The sequence below is a fragment of the Hibiscus syriacus genome, unplaced genomic scaffold, assembly GCF_006381635.1.
Source record: "Hibiscus syriacus cultivar Baekdansim isolate YM2019G1 unplaced genomic scaffold, ASM638163v2 tig00109972_pilon, whole genome shotgun sequence".
NCBI lineage: Eukaryota > Viridiplantae > Streptophyta > Magnoliopsida > Malvales > Malvaceae > Hibiscus > Hibiscus syriacus.
Genome location: NW_024062543.1, coordinates 2,348,070 through 2,370,296, shown reverse-complemented (window position 1 = coordinate 2,370,296; position 22,227 = coordinate 2,348,070). Strand labels below are relative to the sequence as shown.

General features: G+C 32.0%; 2 protein-coding genes across 2 annotated transcripts; both read right to left on the bottom strand.

The window, feature by feature from the left end:
• Window positions 1-9,202: 9,202 nt before the first annotated feature.
• On the bottom strand, window positions 9,203-10,827 carry LOC120211341 (homeobox-leucine zipper protein HOX3-like; the record flags this gene model as incomplete). The annotated part of the gene is made up of 4 exons (XM_039209897.1): window positions 9,203-9,539; window positions 10,103-10,183; window positions 10,332-10,531; window positions 10,753-10,827. Coding segments are annotated over 4 exons (693 nt in total), but the record flags the coding sequence as incomplete, so codon positions are not given.
• Window positions 10,828-17,546: 6,719 nt separating this feature from the next.
• LOC120211518 (mitogen-activated protein kinase 17-like) lies at window positions 17,547-21,049 on the bottom strand. The gene is made up of 12 exons (XM_039210044.1): window positions 20,958-21,049; window positions 19,891-20,299; window positions 19,666-19,793; window positions 19,505-19,564; window positions 19,205-19,354; window positions 18,911-19,066; window positions 18,673-18,810; window positions 18,498-18,571; window positions 18,204-18,302; window positions 17,873-18,125; window positions 17,733-17,784; window positions 17,547-17,658 (listed from the first exon to the last, which is right to left on the bottom strand). The coding sequence occupies exons 2-11, from the start codon at window positions 20,294-20,296 to the stop codon at window positions 17,752-17,754; spliced, it is 1,497 nt and encodes a 498-aa protein (XP_039065975.1). The 5' UTR covers window positions 20,297-20,299; window positions 20,958-21,049; the 3' UTR covers window positions 17,547-17,658; window positions 17,733-17,751.
• Window positions 21,050-22,227: the final 1,178 nt, after the last annotated feature.

Genomic DNA, 22,227 nt, shown 5'->3' with positions numbered 1-22,227 from the left:
AACACTGAACTGTGATAGTTAAAGCAGTTGTTTGACTTACATTAAAAGATTTGTGCTGTGTTTCTACTTCAGGTGCTTGAAGACTGCAAATTTTGCAGGGAAGAGAAGGAAAATGATAAGTCAGTGTGATATAAAAGATATGAATGTTTGAAGTTAAAGGGATAAAATATATAGGGAAAGAGAGACGAAGAAGGAGATATGACATTGTTGTTCTTACTCTACTGTGGTTCTATTCTTTATAATTTGCTTCCAATTTTATTTCACTTACTTTTAAAAGTTTCCTTTCTCCTTTTAAAATGACATTAAACTATAGTTGTTTTTTTTAGAAACAACTAATTTTATTTAAAATAAGAAATATCTCAAATTATAATAAATATTTACAATTAGAATAGTAAATTAAACACATAATTAGAAAAATTTCCTGTAATCATTTAAACAAACCTAACAACTTAAGTTTATGCAATAAAAGATTAAATCTAACCAAGAAACTTGAACAAAAATATATACAAACATATCTGATCGTATTAGTAAACGAACTACAAAAGGAGATCAAGCTATTGAAAAACCACCGACAAACCGTAAATCATACTCGAGAACATGAAAAACTATCCACGAACGCAAATCGAGTATCCAAATCCAATCCGAGGGTCCAAAGCAGGGAAGATCAACAAGATATCAGATAAGCGTTATCTTAATCAGCTCGTGACAATGTCAAATCAACTATTAGAAAAAAGATAAATGAAAAAAGACCAAACAACATAAAAACATGTCAAAAACCATAAAAAATGTGTCATAAAGACGTGTGAAAACATGCAACTCATGCAGATTTATTGAAAATAAAAAAATTAAAAAAATAAATAAACGATATAGAAAAGAAAAAGACAATAAAGAATGTCGACAATCGACAACCAACATTAAAGTTAATGTCACTGTTGATTAAAAAAAATAAAAATAAAAGAGATCAACTACATACTAAGTGAAAACTAAATTTTTTTTGCTAATGATTTTTAAATTATAAGTATTTTAAAAGATAATTTTATTAAAAATAATATTATTATTTTAAAATTTTTAATAAGTAATATTTAAAATAGATTAGTTATAAAATATGAATTTGTTTTTAAGTCAATGTGTCACTAAGATAAATATATGTTAGGTAAACTGCACTTTTGACTGACGCATTTTTATCTTACGTGACACATTGAGTTAAAAAGATATTTTTATTAGTTAAAAATGAAAACTTTGAAATATAATAAAGTAAAAGTCTGTTATTGAGTTTGTAAAACTCAACATTCAAATATTTTTATTCGTAAATCAGTAGATTAGGATTTGTGTTTAAAGTGCATTGTTTTTTTTTGCCCTTAATCTGGATCGATCCGAGTCACACACTGATTTTGATGAGTAAATCTTTTAATAGGGATTTTTTTACATACATAATGACTTGAACCTGAGATCTTGCTTAGACCATCTCCAGCGCATTGCTGGAGTGACGAATATCTCCACTTTGGAGATGATATCAGTGGTCCAGCCCATCGCCAATTTGTAGTTATATTGTGGTGATCTGCTACAGTGCACGCTATAACTGGCGTTGCACTGTAGCTGCACTACTTTTATTTTGTAATTGTTCTGATTTTTTTGTAAATTCAAGTAGATTAAATTGCAAGATAGATAAAAATACATTGAAATTAGATAAATAAACATACTAATTTTTTAAAACATAAAAACTACAACAAACATAAAAACATAGAAAATACTAATAAAATCCAAACAACATTTTCTTATTTATTTGTATTTTCGCAATGTTATTTATGTTTTTTGTCTTGATATTTATTAGAAATGTATATGTTTTATTTTATATTTGCAAAATCAATATTATAATAGTTAAAATATTGTGAATAAAGTAGAGTTGGTGGTAATGTAGAGATAGTGCTGGAGATGAATTACTGTTCCATCTTTAGAGTAGAGATAAAGATGTTGTAGAGTAGAGATGAAGACTGGAGATAACCTTAAGTGATATCAAGTTGTTTATCACTTTAATCAACCCTCGTTGGTGTTTGAAGGGCATCGTTGTTGAAGGATTTCCAACGCTATCTTCTTAGAATATAGTATTCGATTATTTTAGATGACATGTATATTCATAGTTATAAGAGTTTAATTAAATTAAATTAAAGTCAAATCGAATTTTATTTTAAAAATCGGGCTTTTTTATCATTATTTTCTTATTTACAAGACCAAAATTTTTAATAAGGAGCACCGATTAACTTGTCACTGCACAAAATAATTGTTGATTATTTGATGCATTATTACTGTACATGTGCAATTTGTATATCCATATCCAGATAATGGGTAGCTTGGGTGCTACAATTTCAATGGTCACAGTGCCAGGCTGTGTGCTAAGATTTGGAGCTTCAGAGATGGACTCCACCTTGCCATTATTCCATAAATTTATTAACATATCATCCTTTCAACCTTTAATATTGTTTTGGACCACCACAATTCAAACAAGGCAGGAGAGAATAAATTTAAATTTTGATGATGACATTATTGGAAGTAATAGGAATTCTGAATATGGATAGTAGAACAAATATAAAAAATTAAAAAAAATAACGTAACAAAAATTCAGAGTAAACTATGCATTTAGTACCTAAACTTTTAATTTTGATCTGTTTTAGTACCTAAACTTTCAGTTTTTTCAAAATCATACCTGACGTTTAATTTTTGTCTCATTTTAGTACCCGCCGTTAAAAACTTAACGCAAGAGAATGACGAGTTGACCAACATAGTCCAGTTTCAGGTCCATCGGATAGTTAACGAAGGAGATTGGATGATGACGGAGTTGAAGAGTTCATCGTCGATTTGGGGTGATGAAGGCATTTTTTTGGTGAAATGAAGGCCGAAATCACGTTCATGGAGTCAAAAAGGTGCTGGCTAGAAAGTTTGGCTTCATTGACCGAAGAATGCAACCGTTGGCGATTGTAGACGCGACGGCCGGCGAGCCCGTCCATTAGTTTTTAACGGCGAGTTACTAAAATGAAATAAAAATTAAACATTAAGTATTGTTTTAAAAATATTGAAAGTTTAGGTACTAAAACTGATTAAAATTGATAATTTAAATACTAAACGTGTAATTTTCCCAAAATTTTTAAAGAAAATGAAGGTAACGACAACTTGATCTCGATTGTTCTATGACAGAACCCCATCATGCATGGAATCAAACAGACAAAACCCAGAGTTTTAATCAATTAAAACAATGTTATGCTATAGCTAATATCATCGTTAATATAAGTTTAATATCAAAATAAGTGTTTAAATTATATCTAAAATCTCGTTTAAATACCACGTGGCATGAGGCATATTATGGTTCAGACATGTGGTATTTATAGATTTTTTTTAGGAAAAATGTATGAAAATACCACGTGGAAACATTATGACCCAGTGATTCAAAAAATCATTAAACTTATTTAACAATGTCGATCAATTGGGTGAATCGATGAAATTTTGAAATAGAAAACCTTAATTAAATAAAAAAAAGGAACTTAATTAGTACTTTTAATTAATTACACTACATGCTCCTAAACTGTAGCTCTCATTCTATATTAGTCTTTAAAATTTTAAAAGTTTTAATTTCATCCTCAAACTATAACCTTATTTTTAAATTGATCCCAAACTTTTGAATATTCTAATAACATTCCCCAAAACCATTTGAAAATTTGGGATGAAGTTAGAATATTTAAAAGTTTAGGGATGAAGGTAGAACATTCAAAAGCTTGGTGATCGATATAGAATAAGGATCATGGTATGAGTATAAAGTTGGAATGTTCATAAGTTTAGGGATCAATATAGAATGGGGTTCATAATTTGAGGATGGAAATGAATTGTCCAAAAGTTTAAGGATCGTTTTAAAATGAGGGTCATAATTTAAGTAAATATAGTACTACAATGAACTTGTTTTCTTCAAAAGTTCCAAGTTAAATGAACCTCACCCTTTGAGGAAAGAAAAAAAAATAGAAGAGTGGGTTCCATATATATATATATATATATCAATAAGCATATAGGGTTGTTAGCATCATATCAAAAGATCACACTTAAACAATAAAACTCTATTGCTGACGGAAATTCAACATCGAACCACCTATGCCAACAGCTCACCATGCAATCCCAAACAACAAGAGCTATAAACCAAAACCTACAATGTTGAAGAATATGTTCCAATAGTCCCTCCAAAGAATTTATGTACACGTGTTGTACGTTAGCCATTGTTTTTCTTACCAACATCAATGTTCGAATATCAACGAAATATCATGTGTATATATATATTGGGGCAGAATCTTATTATACCTAGCCTAAAACTAATTAATTTTACACTTTCTTAGGACTGTTAAATGAGGAAAATCAAAAGTTGAGATTAATCGTAGAAAATGAGAAGATATTCACTACAAAAAGAACAAAGAGGTAATCTCACCCATTGATTTCTTCTAACGGTCTTAAAAAGATGTAAAACTTTTATTTTTACCCTAAATGTAAGTAGATATATATGGGATATGATCCTATTACACAATGTAAAACTCTTTTAGTTTTACATAAATTTAAGACTGTTGTATGAGTGAAAATAGATAGATGAGATTAAAAGTAAGAAATGTGAAGATGTTCATTGGGAAAAAAACAAGAGTCAATCTCAACCATCTATTTCATTCATTCAATGGTCCTAAGTATGTGTAAAACTAATTTTACATTGTATAAGTGGATTATATATATATATATATATCCACTTGTTTGGAATTGAAATAAAATGGAAGTTGCAAATCACGGGTAGACTTGGGGGGGGGGGACGAATGGGAGAAAAAAAAAGTTAAATCTGATAAAGGAAAAGGCATGAAAGGATTGAAGATGAAAATGGTGGCGGGCCACGTGTACTATAATGGCTAAGAAGCATGCATAAAAAGTTAAGGACCCTATAAACCATAAGCCTATCGAAAAACTTTGCACGCTCACGCACTCGGGCATGATGATGATCATGCAACAAATCGTAAGTTTCTTTCCACCCCATATTATATTATATTATAAACTATACCATGTCATTAAAATTTTAAATTTAATATTAATTTTATTATTGAATTTTAACCTAGTACGATTGAATCATTAAATTTTAGTTTTGAGTTCAATTATACTATTTATTATTAAATCATTAACATTCGAATGACAACAACAATGATTGGTTTGGGATTGCACTTGGAAGCATTTGCTGATGCGGATTGGGAGAGCAACGTAGATGATCAACGTTCAATATCCGGGTTTTGTGTCTTCCTTGGAGGTAATCTTATGTCATAGGGTTCCAAGCTTCAAAAATACGTTTCTCAATCGTCCACTGAGCCAAAGTATCGTGGTCTAGCTGATGTTGTGTCTGACGTTGTTTGGATCTAGTCATTGTTAAAAGACATGAGGGTTTCGTGTTCCGGCACTCTTGTAGTTTGGAATGATAACACAAGTGCCATAGCGATGAGTGTGAATCCTGTTTCACATTCTCGATCGAAGCATGTTGAACTAGATCTTCATTTCATTAGGGAGAAGGTTGCTGCCGAAAGTGTTTTTGTCAATTATGTGCCTGCTCGACATCAAAAAGCGAATGGATTTACTAAGCCTTTGACTCGAGCTTATTTTGAACCGTTTCGCTGCAACCTTAATGTCTCTAATGGAAGTTCTAAACCCATGGAAAGTATGGAGAATGTTAGCTAATGATAGGTGCTAGCTATTGATAGGCTAGCTGATATTTGTTATTGTGGTTGTTAGAATTGGAATGCCAGCAAGGCAAAGCTGGCATAACCGTTTAAAAACATTCTCGCAGGTTTTTGTTTTATTCAGATCTAATGAAAATCTAATATGCTAATAGGGTTTAGAATTTTGCGGTTACGAATTTAAGTTTAAGATTTAATCATTTAAGGCTACACATTTAGAGTTCTAGGATTACGAGTTTATATATAAAACACGTAATTTGTATATTAATGATAATTCTAAATTTATCATCTATCAACACATATATGCACATACACGTAAGGACAAGCCTAGGAGTGATTAATGAGTTAAGCAGCTCGTGAACAGCTTGAATTCGGCTCGGTCAAAATTCGGTAAAAGCTCGACTTTAGTTGACTCAACTCGAAACTCGATAAGTTCACGAGCAGTTCGTTTAATTTTTTATATAATTTTTTAGTAGTTATTTTAAACATTATTTCTTAAAAAATTACTAATTTACTAATAAAATATAAAAACATGATAAACGACTAATATATTAATTTATAGTATTAGTAGATTTTACATATAGTTAAAAAAATAAGACAAAAAATTTCAGTGAGTTTAACGAGCACGAGTCGAGTAACAAGTTTTTTTAACGACCACGAATCGAATAAAATTTTAACGAGTTTAACGAGCAACGAGTCGAGTAACGAAATTGTTTAACGAGCACGAATCGAGTACTGTCCAACTCTAGATCGACTCGCTCAATAAACACCCCTAGACAAGCCGTTACTTATATGTTCATATTAATGCAACCGAATAGCATATCAATTGTATGGTATGGTCTCTTTTAGTTACTCGATATATTAAAATAAAATTATATCATGTTATAATTTGAGAAAAATGTATTTCATATAAAAATATATATTTATTTTGGAAAAAAGTATATCCACTGTAGGATATAAAGATATTATATATATTTAATTGATTGATTGGAACCAAAATTAAAGGGATGAAAGCAATAGAACGAGTTTACTCTTATCTTGAGATTGTTATCCGAAATAACAATTTGAGACGAAATTAATCATGAGAAAATAAACCAAAAAGGCTAAACTTATTAGAAGATAAGATAAAAATAAATAGAAATAAAACACTCCTTTTATTTAGATCTATCGATCGAAATCAGTTGAGGCCTGACGTTATACAATTTCCTTAAGACAGATTTTCGGCCACTCCTTTGGTGCTCGAGTTCGTTGGTCATCTATCTCTCAAGATACAACAACTTATGATCAGCTACAGTAATATATCTACAGAGATCACGAATGATCATTGCCTTCGACTATCATCGAAAAAGTAGGAAGAAAAAAAATATTTTCTAAGGATAGAAAATATTTTTTCAATAGAAGAAAACTTCTTGAATTATAAGTTGTGAAAAATCTGAGAGATTTGCTCAGTATTTATAGATGAATTTCGAGAGAGTTTTACTCCAGAATTTCGAGAGAGTTTTACTCCAACTAAATTTCTTTTAACATTTATATTTAAACAGATAATAATATTTTTAAATTTAAAATATTAAACCTGAGAGATTTACTCCAACCAGATATCTTTTAATATCTAAATTTTAAACATATAATAATATCTTTTAAATTAAACAAATATTATTTTTAATTTGAGATGTGCAAAAATATATAATTACCTTTTAATATTCAAAGTTAAAAAGGTAACACGTACAATTTTAAATTGGCATATTAAAAGAGTAATTATCTTACTAATATTCAAATTAAAATTTATCTTTTAATTTGTAATAGTCAAAAGGAATATAAATTTAATATAAATATTAAATACATCAATTAAATTCACCATTTTTCCAACAAAGTTGAGTTGAATTAGGAGCCAAAGAGTGAAGTAAAAAAGATGCAAGGGCGGTCCACTCAAGTGTGCTTCTTGCCCACCAGCGCACCCCCGTGCTTATCGTCCTTTACGCCGCCGTCTTACCATCATGCGTGCTGCTGGTGATGTCCCTATGTGTTCACATGGAACATTATTTCAGTGTGAGAGAAATAAAGTTAAGATTCGAACCTATATATATATATATATATATGACGTCACATTTTTGAGTGACCAAACAGTCGAGATAAACTATGTGCAATTGAACTCGATACACATGTTCTGTCAAATATGTTGACTCCATACACATCGACGCCGATCTCGAGTCATGATCAACCCTGGAGAATGCCAATGAAAATTTATTATTGTAAGTAGGGTTCCCCCCCCCCACCAATACAATGGTGTGGGGCATCGCTTAACTCGTCTTCTCATAATAAAACTGTTTTGCCGAGCAAAGAGAAAAAGTCGAAAGCATTCCATGTGAAAGAACATTCGTTTAAGACAGTGTCACTCCAACCACAACAAAAGACCCTTCCCTTGCGGCAAAATGCCAGCCTACAAATGTTTATTTGCTTGCTTGCTTTTTCGTTTCTCCCATAATTAGCATGTGTCATAATTCAACCCTTGTTCCAGACGACAGCTAATTGGGCTTTACACTGAACAATCTCATTTCGGTTTGGGTTTCGACTCTTTTACCAACTTGGGACATATTTGATGGGAGTTGGGGACATGTTGAGTTTATGTTTTATTCTTGGACAGATTTTTTGGTCCGGGTTTGACGGGAAGGAGGATTTAATTTTGGTGTGACTGCAGGCATGCTGCCGGTGATGAGCAACCCTAATGCAGTAGTGACAGTGAGGCACAACTCATACTTTTTGAGTCCCATGTGATTTGGTTCATTACTTCAATTTGTTCGGTTGGGAGGGAGACTAGATTTAACTCAATCCGGTTTATGTTTGTCAAGTGAAAACAAGCTAAGGTATTGTAAGAGAATAAGATCATCTTTGATTTACAAATAAAGTGTCGAGATTCGAATATATTATTATGAAAAAAAGTAAATATTGTAGACGTTAAAATAGATTTAATGAAAGAAACTCGAAAGATAGTAGAGTAAGGTATTTGTCCTAGACAGGATTATACTGTTGTAGGGTCTTATGTTTTGTAGGAAAAGGCTTAGAATCAGGCTTTTGTTAAGAGTGAAGTCCAATTAGTTTACTCCTTCAGGCTTCCATGAGAGTTCTGGTCCAATTTCAATTCCAAAGATTTGGTCCAATTGGCTCAAACTTTTCTAAACAAAATGATGATTACACGAGAGAAAAATTGGAGATTTTCCAACAACTTTTCGGCTTCGGGGGACGGATTTGTTGTGGGCTAATGGCAATTAATATATATATATATATATATATATAGTATATGTGAAGAGACAATAATAAAATATCAAAAATAAAGTAAAATAAAATCCCTACGTAGATTAGATGGCCAATATGTAATATCTATTCCCCTTTCAAATTGTGTGTAAACTAATATGAACATACCCTAAATCGTTTCCCTTTTTTCATTTGTGAATTAAGTTGATAAACTTGGTTACCCGTTAGCAAGCCGCCGAAGATGGCCTTGATTGGAGGGCTGATGTCCCAACTTTAGACAACAACGCAGCCGCAGTGGTGCCGGGGGTGGCAGCGACAGTCATTTTCGTGGAGCCCTCGTCTAGGGCAGCTGTTGTGGTAGTCACATGCTCACACCGAGGACACATCGTAAGAGTCAACGCCGGCAGAGGCTCACAATTGTGAGGAGAGATCACTTTCGACGGCGCTACTTTCATCGCCCGAAGCTCCTCCAACTCCCGTTGAAGCCTTCGGTTCTGTTCCGTCAGCGATCCGAACCATCTCTTCAAGTACGCACGTTCCATCTCATTTTGTTTCAACTTGCTCATATATATATATATATATATATTATTAATGAATCAGATAATAATAATACATTGAATATACAAATATAATATTAACGTATACAAAGCATTTTATACTTCCATGTAGAGTGATAAACCTAGCTAGTACCTTAAGAACGGATGCTGAATTTAACTATATCAAAGTTGAAAATATTCTTAAATAAGTAAAATCTTTTCATTCTTTTACCTCTTCTATACGGTTGTAAATCCAAATTTGGATTTTATTTTAAATAAAATCCGACTTCATTTATTACCATATTAAATGCTAACCATTGCATACAGACGAAAACCTACTTATCACTCAAAGCAAATTAAAAACAATTCTTGTAAAATAACAGAAAATCGAAAGAGAAAAAAGCATGTCCATAACATGGCAATCTATAATCTTTTATATTCAATAATCTAATACTAGTATGTGATAATGATGATTCATTAACGCATCATCGTGCACGGGTAGGTCCAAAGAATGATGGGTCAAAGAAACAATTTGATGATGATGATGATCTGATGGTCAGAACAGACATGCATATAAGTATAGGGTACCTGGCCCTACGATTCTGGAACCAAACTTCAACCTGCCTTGGCCTAAGCTTGAGTTGCAAAGCCAGTGCCTCTTTCTGCTTCTGGAAAATACAATTAAAAGATCCAAAAGGACATTAAATATGAAGATATGTGGGCTTATTATTTTTTGTTTAAAATAGAGGAAAATGTTCGGTGGTTTGGTGTTGGGTAATTAATATAATACGTTTTTTCGAAAATTTTTCTACATATAGGGTTTAGGGTATGGTTCTGTCTGAAACTTTCTTCCAGTGGGCGAGACTGTTTTCTCGCCAGAAGGAGCTTTTTCCAAGGAGCGGAGGCTCCACCGTCAGTGTTGCAGCTTTCCTCTTCGTCTTCTATGCTTCCCGTGATCCATTCATCTTCTCCGCCTGGTGTTTGGTTTATGTCAAAATCTCTCAACCATGGAACCATCTCGATCACGTTTTTACCATATGCAGAATCAATCAATCTTCATCACCCATAGGGTTGATTATCTTAAAAAAGAACTAAAAAGAAGAGAGAGAGAAAACCCTTTTCCAGAAACCATGCATGGAACCATCTGAGCTTAGAAAAGGATCAAAAACTGATGAATCTTTGATACACACACACACAGATATATACATATATGTATGTGGGTTTGATTTTGGCTTAACAGGAGGAGAAGGAGAAGGAGAAGAAGCGAAGCCAGGGACAGATATCGTCAACTCCAAGTGTGAAGAACCGCCATGAAAGTTGCAGGTGAAAGAAAGAAGATTAAAAGGCAAAGTTTATAACAAAAAGGATTAAATAAATAGAAAGAAAAAAAAAGAGCAAAGTAAAAGGAGACAAAGAAGAAGCACAAGAATCTGAAAGGAAACGAATGAGAAAAACAGGAATGGGGTGTGGTGTGATAGATAAAAGTCTTTTAAGTAAAAAATAAAGGAAGCAAAATAAGAATTTGAAATCCATTGATGGGAGGGGGAGTGCTAAATTGGCTAGGGTTTTTACTGTGGTAATTAAAGTCAAAATCCATGACCCATCTGATGTGAGACACGTGTCATATCATATCAGATCAGATATAACCAGTCTATGTGTAGTACAATATGGGTAGATTCTCTGTTCTATAAAGTGAAGAGTCATTGTTTGGTTCAAAGGTCATCTTAAAATGATTGGGAAACTTAGGCTGGGTCCCTTCCTATACCCTAGTCTTCACTCTCTTTCCATTTTCAAGGTCATTAAATTTTAGAGTAAAACTTTAGTTTTAGTATTTAAATCTTATTTTTATTCATAACCATATTTAAGATTAAGTTTGTAACCTTCAAACTATGGGTTAGTGATTAAATTAAAATTTTTTAAAATTTAAGAATTAAAATGGAATAGTTGAATAGTTCAATGACTTATATGAAATTAGTTTATGAATTATTGTTAATAATTATTAAATGAAGTAAAAGGCAAATTGATCATTTGACAAAAAAGATATTTTCCCCCTTTAATAGGTAAAGAGAAACACGTGGGGGAGAAGTAGCTGAAACACTCTCTTCTTCTTCTTGTTTTCTTCTTCTCCAACATGAAACACCCAAGCTAAGATAAGTTTTCTGATTAGTTGATTATTTGTTGATTTTAAGTATGGGTTTTGATCATTAGGTAATACTTAAGCTTAATGAAAGCTTAAGTTGTCTTAAAATCAAAAGATGAAGAAGTTATGAAATATTAAAGAGAATAAGTTTTTAAGGAAAATTCTGGAAAAGAGTCAATAAAGGAATTTGAGATGAAATTTGACTTACCATAGGTGTGAATAAGAAGTTATAAGTGTTAGAAATAAGTTTGGATTACATGGAAAAATTAGCAAAATTCTTAGTTTTAAGAATCTGAATGATATATAGGAGATAATAAAGTGTTGGAATGAGAAAAGTTAGTTAAAATGGTTGTAGTTGAGTTTAGTGGTATGAAAGGAGTTTTATATGAGGAAATTTAGTGAAGAGTTGATGAATTTTCGGGTGAAAAAGCCTGTTTTGGGCAGAGTGTATCAGTACCCTAAGTATGTGTACCAATACCCTTTTGAACGAAAAATCACAGAATACAATAAGGGTACCGATACCTTAAGAAGTGTATCATTACCCCCTAAAAGAAAAAGTGAATATTGGTCTATTAAATTCGTTTAAGTTAATAACATTGAAGTATAAGGTTTAGGCTTCTGATAATTGTCTTGAAAATGATATTTATGTAGATACAGAGCCTTGACGAGTTCCGGAACAATTGAAGAATTAGAATTGAATCAAAGCAAGCAAGGCTAAGGTGAGTGCAATTTAATTTGTACTTATGTTATTGATCAAACATTGGCTTGTGATGAGCCAATGACAGAGTTACTATACTGAGAAGTAACTTCTAAAATGTTATGTGATCTATGTTATATGATATGAGATAGATGGTTACACGATAAGTCTGTTCCTACATGTTAAAATATATGATTGTATGAGTAGAATAATGATTAGGATTGATATTGTGTGAATATGACTTGTATGCATTATATGTTATGTGAATTATATGGAAATGATCTACGTATAAGTGAACTACGTGACTATGTGATCATATGAAAATTTGATAATGAGCTATGTGAAAGAACTATGAGATTATGTGTGTATGTGATATGAATATATGATACTGAACTATATGAGTATATGAAAATAAGATATTAACCTATGTGATATGGGTTATATGACAAGGATCTATTAGATCATACAAGTGATGTAAATTATTATAAATGATAATGCCCATGTTAAGTGATATGAGAGCAAGTGGTATAGTTGGCATGCCAAGAGTCAAGGGTTACCTATGTTTTTCGGGACATATGGACAGTTTACCTATGTCTTTCGGGACATATGGACAATTTACCTATGTTCTTCTGGACATATGGACAGATTACCTATGTTCTTCGGAACATATGGATAGGTCCTTCGGGACACAGATTTCACATGCCACTCAGTGGACCTTATACGAGTTGTGGTGACAACATAGTGCACAACCTCTATGTACTCACATACCTTAAGTTCTCAACAATATACATGGGCTTTAAATATAACAAAGAACTTGATATGATATTATGTGTGTTCCTTTGTGAAATGGTGTCTGTGATATAAGTGCATAAATGATAAGTTCATGATCACAAGATAATAAAAATGAAGATAATAATATAATTACATAGGTATATTTGTTATACGAGATGATATATGTTTGTATATGATATGGGATTGGTAATGGTTTATGCATTGATGTGATTTAGAGTTTACATTATATACTGATATGGGATAAAAAGGAATTAGTGATGATAAAATAAGTAATGATAAGCATGTTAATGATGGGATTAAGTGTATATATATATACATATGATGTTATGTTACATGATATGTGCATGTGTGTATATGTTACAGGAAAAAAATATATGCTTTGGTATGATATGGTAGTATTAAATGTTCATGCATTGTAGAAGTTACAGTTATATCATAATTTTATTTATGTCTCACTAAGTCAACGACTTAGCGTGTGATTGTTTCACACGTAGGTTCCGAGAAGAGGAAGATTGATAAAAGTTATGCAAGACAGGTCAATTTCTCCATTCCAAATATCATATCAGAAAAGAATGAAATAATATGTATTTTGTAATACTGATTGTGGTTGCCATGTAAAAAAAATTTGAATCCGATATGTTCTAATCGGTTTTGTAAAATCATTTGATTGAGTTTTGTAATGTTTTAAATGTATTTATGTAAATGGTAACTGTATAGTGATGAAAGTTTAAATTTTTATGAGTTTATATATGTTGGCCGGAATTACTGTAGCAGAATATCGATACCAGTGTAGCATTCTGGAAATTTTTAACATCGGTAATGTTCATACCATATAATACTATTCATAAAAACATTTTTATCTTAAATATGTTATAATGAAATATAATTCAACGGTATATTATCGTATTTTCTTAATATAAGTCCAAATATTCTGATATTTTGTAAGGATATTTTTTAAAAATCAATGTGACATCTCGGACTCGTATCCGGGTCATGTACGGGTTGGGGGTGTTACACAATTTTTGTTTTATTTCATTATCGATTGTTAGAAATTTTAATTTTTGTTTCATTTTAGTATCCCATTCAAAATTTAATGTTTGAAAAATATAAAATTTAAGTATTAAAATGGAATAAAACTGATAGTTATGGTATTAAACGTATTAAGGTTTTAACGACAGGATACTAAAATGAAATAAAAAATTAAACGTTGGGTATGATTTTGAACAAAATTAAAAGTTTATGTATTAAAACGTACCAAAATTAATAGTTTGGATACTAAATGCATAATTTACCCTAAATTCTAAATAGTATAAAATTATTAAATTTATCAAATTGTTATAAAATATACTTTAACGTTATAATAAGTGTAAAATTTTGATAAATTTAATGATTATTTTATATTAATTTAATAAATTCAATAATTATTTTATAAATATTAAAAGGTTAATATTTAAAATAATTATTTGAATATAATTTAGTGACCTCTAATATAGTTAACTCTTTTATTTATGCATTTGGGATCTCACTCGTCTTTATTACCTTCATCTTCTTAGAAAAATTATTATTCAAATTATTTAAAAAGTAAAAAAATATTATATTCTATGTTTGATTATTTCATATATATATTTATATAACAATTTCTGTCATTTTTTTCTTAGGTATAAATTCAATAATTATTAGGAGGAAAATTCTCTTCTCTCTCCTTACGTAAAAGTTATGTGAAAAATCTCTTATTTATCTTTGTATTTAAATAAATAAAAAATAATTTATTGTTATTATAAAATTTGTAGTAGAAATAAAAAAAACTAAAAAAGAGAGAGAAAGAACAATATGAAAAGGGTGTGACTAATAACACTAAACCGATTTTGATAAGTATCTTATTAAATTTCCCACGATGTTTCTTAACCGTATATTAATCTGACTTTCTTTAGACATTTCCCCTCACTCCTCATGCATCAATTAGTGTGTCCATGCATGATATATTACATGGAAAGTTATCGTTTGTAGTGACTGAACATACACTATATATAATTTGTGCACTTATTAGATAATATTATCAAACTAAATATGATAATTTTATTCCAGAATTTTACATTATTTAACTCTCACTCTAAAGATAATCTCAATATTATATATTCTTTTAATAATATTAGATTTTAAATAAATTATTTAAACATTTTTAAAGTTTTTTATTTATTTTGATAATAGAAATGGTTAATATGAATATTATTAAAATATGATTAGGTGAGACAAATACTTTGAGGGTGCGTTTGGTTCACGGAATGTAAGATTACCAGTGGGAATAAAAGATTACCAGGAAATAAGAATACTGGGAATGTTGTATTTTGTGTTTGGTTGGTTTAGCAGGAATGTAAGATTACCGTGTTTGGTTAAAGGAATAAAAGATTATTGGAATGTATATTTGACCAAATTGTCCTTATTATATATTTGTCCTTATTATATATTTGTATAATATTACAAATTGTAAAATATTTATATATTTTCTTTAAAAAATTAAATTCATAATATTTTACAAAATTAAAAATATAAAAAAGGTTTAATGAAAGGGTAAAAAAAAATTAACCCCTGAACTTCATATAAAATTTTAATTATAGATTTTTTTTGTAAATCTAAAATAATTTAAGGATAAATTTGTAATTTAACCTTCGTAGAATTTTTATTATTCAATGACAGAAGAATGATATTTTTTAAAAAAATAAAAATTTAAGAGCATTTTAGTCCAAAACGCCGATAATGTTACAATACCTAAGGGAAGGGAGGTAATGACATTCCCGGTAATATACCCAAAAAAATCTACTATTGGTAATAAAACAGGTTTCACTCATCTTCTCTACGACTTACATTTTGAATAACATCACCAATAAAAGCAATAGTTGAACTTAGACTTCAATATTTTAATATATTGGTATAATTATAATTAATATGAATTATTTTAAACATAAACATATATATTGTTAATAAATATGCACTTGAATTTAACATTTTTAATAATGAAAAATCCAATACAAGATTGGATAAAATATAAACGTTAAATCGTGATAGTCGTTAACAAATATAAGTACAATTTTTTTTATTAATAATAACCTCTAATTTTATAAAATAAAAGGGAATAAAATTAATCATGTTAACTTATTATTTCTCTTTAAAATTCAAAGTGTACAGATTAATCATTAAAGACGAAAATAGGATCATGTTAGGAGAGGGTTAAAAACAACCACATAACTAAATAAAAAGTAGTTGTAAACAAACATCATTATCGATATTTAATAATAAATATTATCAATTCTAACATAAAAATACATAAAATAATAATGACATATTGACAGACTAAATTTATTATACTTTAATGTGATTAATATTTGATGATTCTGAGTGAATATATATATAAAGGGCTAATATTAAAAATGAAAAGAAAAAAAAATTAAGAGCGGGTAATAGAAACCCAGTTAATCAATTATATTAGGGTAAATTACATGTTTGGTACCTAAATTATCAAAACTTTCAATTTTTCAAAACCATACCTAAAATTTAGTACCCATCATTAAAAACTTTAGTTTTTGTTTCATTTTAGTACCCCGTTCAAAATTTAATATTATGTTTTGAAAAGAGTGACAGTTTAGGTACTAAAATAGGATAAAACTGATAATTTAAATATTAAATGAAGGGTACTAGAATGAAATAAAATCTAAACGTTAAGTATGGTTTCAAAAAAATTGAAAGTTTAAGTACTAAACGAACCAAAACTAATACTTTAGGTACTAAATATGTAGTTTACCCTTATATTATTCAGAGATAGTTACATCTACTTGGCAAGTAAATGTAACTGCAATTTGATTTAGTAAATTAATTAAATAATTAATTGTGTTAACATATAAAGTCATGTGGATGGACAGATGACAAAGGGAGAGGAATTGAGAAAATAATCGGCAAAAGCGTGCGTTTTGAGTGCGGGGGGGAAGCGGTATGGGGCCCACTTGATGGTGATTAGGTGAAAAGGAAAACGGTAATCCCGTAGGCCCGAGCTTATATGAGCCCCACTTATCTTCTTGTCCAATTCTTCAATCCTCCACCACCAAATACCATCCCATGTTTTGTGATCTCTTCCCCCCACCCCCACAAAACACAATCCATAACGTGGGCCCCAGCCCATAACATGTGAGGTTAACATGGACCATCTTATATGGGTCGAGAGTCGCGGTCGATGATCATACGTGCGATCAGAGAACGATGATGGTGATTTGAATCGATTAATACTTGTTCGATGGGGGATTGTTTCCATTCGCATGTTGCTAATGTCGAATTTCGAACTCTCACGTTCTTTGGATTACCCTTTTAAAAGGATGATTACATAAACTGAGAATTACAACACCTACTGCTACAGAGACGAGAAACCAATTTGCTTAAAAAAGTTCTGAATGGTAAACGGGTACGTCTGAAGAATCATAAAATAACAGCTACGAGCTACATCAGCAGGATCGCCAATTTTATGGAAATCTGAAGAATATAGAATTAGTAGTCTCTCCAAAGGAAATAGAAGTTCGCAGACCGATCGAATGAAAACTACGAACCTGAGACAAACACAGATGCTTAAGCTACAGCATTCTGCAGCTCATTATGCACCTGGAAAAGAGAGGATAGCGAAATCACTTGGTGAAGTGAAAGATCGACAAGCAGCCGGCCATCAAATGTGTGGTCAGAGAACACATACCTCACGAGATTTTCGAACAACGCCCACACACCTTGAGGCACCGATGCTATCACTTTTAGACAGGCGAGATGGGGTGCTTGAAGTAGGTTTACCGGAGGCTTCCAGAGTCCCGGGGGCATTTTGGTTTCCATATCCCAGTTCTCCCGGTCCTTGCAATTTTATAGGGCTTTGAGAAGTCGCACGAGAAGCAGACGCCGCGGTACGCTTTTTCGGTTCATCAGTGGGATCAATATCATCACCGCAGACTCGTTCTCTAAGAAACGAATGGCCATATCAGTAAATAAAAGCAGCACACTCGAAATAATCGAAAGTTATTAAGAATTTCCAGCACCTAGGCAAAGATGTATATTTCCTATGGAGGAGGATGTTGTCTTCGTTTGTGTCGCATTCCTCGAGACAAGCAAATTGTTGCTTAAACTGATCAACGCCACTGGATTGACACAACACATAATTGACTTAACGTTAAACAGTATTTAGAATAAAAGAAGGGCGGAAACCGTAACCTAAGATCAGAATTTCAGATAGTATAAAACATAGCTTGAAGATGATATATCCTAGTTTCGGCAGCCAAGACCCGGAATCTCACTGTTATGATTGCCACTTAAAAATTAGTTGGATGCCTGACCTTGGATACATGAAGCCAATGTGATCTTTGCCTTGAAGGTGCTCCTGAAGCATCTGCGGATGGTACTCTAATATCTATTCGCATATTAAAACAAGACGTACCAGAAGTGAAAGAGGGAACCGAAACAGAGAACAATATCGACAAGGCAAGGACTAATATCTATGCACATGAGTACCTCTCTGTAAATTAGCTCTCGGACATCATCTTCTGACAGCTTTCTTCTTTCAAATTCGAACTCAAGTTTTGAAATGGGCTCCATGGATGGTTCGTTGTCCAAATTTGCCAATCCTTCGAAGTACGGATCAGCTAGTGCCTGCATAAAGATCAATAAAAAAAAGTTAAGAAACAAATTAGAGTATGAAGGAGAGGGATCCATATTATTAAACTAGAACTCAGAAACCCCTCGAGTTTACCTCTTCAGCAGAAGGTCGATCATTAGGATCAAATGCGATGAGACGCTCAAGCAAATTAAGGGCCAATGGATCTACAGTTGGGAAATTTTTTGAGAAAGGAATTGGTTTCTTTTTTCTCATGCTATTCAAGTACTTTCTAGCTTTTTCATTTCGAATCTGCAGATATTATTAAGAATCGAGATGGTTAGGAAACCGGATCTTCGCCATGTTTAGAATAAAGCTAGAAAGTAACTTAAATGCGGCTCCCAACAAGAACCAATGGAAATTTTCTCCAATCAATAGGAGATATCAGACCCTTGCAATTGTTTCCGCAGAGGGAGTGCCGAGCAAATCGGTCACAAGTTCCAATTGATCCACAACATTCCTCCCAGGAAACAAGGGTTTTCCAGTAAGCAACTCGGCAAATATGCATCCTACACTCCAAATATCAACAGCAGGGGTGTACTGCAGAAGACCAGGTTTTGGAAATCAATTAATAAAGTTCTTCAAGGAGTTTTTCTCAAACTTGTTAGCTCTAATAGATCCTAAAGTAAAATTCTAGCAGCAGCGTAAGCATGTATACGAGGGAGAAGAAAAGATTAAAGAAGTATTTACGTTTGAGAAAAATGAACCGCACAGCTCAGGAGCCCGATACCATCGAGTTGCAACATAATCCTTGCAAAATAAACAACAATCAGATGTGTAGGATAGCCAGAAACATATGAACAATGGCAATAAATAGTAGAGAAATACATGAGGCAAGAAGGACCACTCACAGTCCAAAAAATAGCAGAAGGTACATCGGTAAATGATACCCGAGCAAGTCCAAAGTCACAAAGCTTCAGTTTGCAGTCCGCATTAGCAAGTATATTTTTTGGCTTTAAATCTCTATGGAAAACATGAGCTGATAATATTGAAAGGAAAAGGTACAAGAAAACAGGTCACAATCTTCATAAATTGAGAGAAAACTTTACAGAAATACATAGGTGAATAAAAGCAACCTGTGTGAATGTATTTTAGGCCCCGAAGAAGCTGGTACAAGAAAAACTGATGATGTTCAGGGGTTAGATCATCGTTAATCTTTATAACATGGTGAAGATCAGATTCCATCAACTCGAAAACAACAAATATATCTTTAAATTCTCGTCGACATGGAGGAAGCATTATGTGCTTAATATGAACGATATCCGGGTGTCGCAGCAGCCGTAGGAGTTTGATTTCTCTAAGGATGCGTATCGCATCAGAGGTGTGCTCAAAGATATTGGCCATCTTCTTAATAGCCACCTTCTCTCCGGTATGAGTATCTATTGCAGATGCAACCACGCCATAGCTTCCTTTGCCAACTACTTCCTTTATCTCATATTGGCTCGCTTCTCCATATTCAGTAAAGAAGTCTTTGTCAAACATTTTCTGATCAAATCAACCATTAGATTCCATGCTAAAGAACATTATACGAAAAGCTTAACTAAAATCGGCTCACAGCGTGCTCGGAAGCAATACAAAGAAAGTAGATCTAAGTCTAACAACCTAGCATAGATTTATAGATCAACCTTCTATGCATCTGGATCCTTCTGATTTGAATTTCAAATATAGTATAAATTATGTGGTAACACTTGAATTTCATGATTACACATGGTTCGATTTCGAATAAATTATCCGGTTATCGGAATTTTACCCTTATTTTTATGTAGTGGCTGCAATCATCTTCACAATTTGTGGAAAAGGCCAAATCCTAATTCATAATCCTAAAAACCCATTTCCAGACAAGGAGTAAAATTTTTCACTATTAGTTTTTTTTCTTCTTTCAAAAACATGATATTTTATGCTGATCTCTAGAAACCCTAAGTTGTGAATTAGATGTAATATATTAAACCAACAAAAAGACAAAAGCATACACATCAAAGATGATTTTTTTTAATATTTTCCTCCATGTCTAAAATTTCAACAATATAAGAAGAACAAGAGTCGTTGAAAAAGGAGGACAAGAGAAGAAATTCAACTAAAAGAGCTTGTAAGTAAAGAAAACAGAAGGTAATTTAAATGAATAAGAAGCAAAAATAGAAATTACCCTTTCTTTTGGAGAAGACAACGCCCAGGCAGAAGCTTGAAGATTGATGACAAGACCTGCAAATAAACGCGGAGAGAAGATATAACGCTTGGATATGAGCGGCTCAAATAACACCCCAAACACCTTGTACGTAGAAATACTGCCAAACGTAAAGCGTATTTTATACGTATAGAGCCAATCAACCTCCAATCCAATTGGGGGTGTGATGTTGACAAAACAACTTGAGCACGTCACGTATTTAATATTTAATATTAAACATATCTCCTTTTTTGTTTCTTTTTCTGAAAAAAAAATGGGTTCATGAATTTGCTCGAAATTCGAACCTTATCTTATCCCGCATCTACAATTGCTGTTCAGAAATCGGGAGGGGAAAGCGATGGGATTCGCTGCCTTTGATCTGCCGGTGAAACGGCGCGTTGGGTGGCGCTCCGTCGCTGCCTCCACCGACAGGACCGTCTTTCCGGTTTAATTAATTCCGCCGGTTGCCAAATTGCTGGCAACGAACACAAATCTTCCACGTTAAGATAATTTGCTTGGGGTGTTCTATTCGATGTTCGTTGCTCTGCCAATTTGCTAGAATCAATTCTCATTGTCGCTGTTAGTAGCTCCATTCTTCAACGAAATTTAATGCTAGATTAAATATCCAAATAAATAATTTTTCAACGGTTGTTATAAATAATAATCTCATTTCCACGTTTTAGTTGAGAGAACATAACAATTTTTTTTTTGGCTTAACACAAAAATAAAAATGTGTTTAAATTTTACTTCAAAAAAAGCTTGAGTCTAAATTTTTTATTAAAAAGTAAGTGTCTCGTCTTTTTAACGTTATACTTTTAAGTGTTTATAATTAAAAATTATTTTTTTATAAAAAATATTTTTTTATAAAAAAAACCCTAAACACAAAACCTTCCCCCTGCCTTCTTCCCTCTCCCCTTCCCCTTCCCATGTTTTTATGCCGGCAATGACCATCATCATCGGTATGAGTGTTGATCCCCGATCAAATCTTCGTATATCATTTTTCGTAACATGTCACCTTTTGTCGTGGAGAACCGTTCAAAGGTTCATATTTTTTTAAACATCGTCGTCATTCTTCGTCAATTTCAATCGATTTCAATCTCTATAAGACATACCATTACCACCATTCGAATCACCGTGCAATTCCGATCAAAACTCAACCATTCGACGACGATGATGGTGATCGGAGGTGGTTGACGATCGTTTTAGGAGGATTTTATATTTTTAGTAAAAAGTTGGATTTTTTAAAATAAAT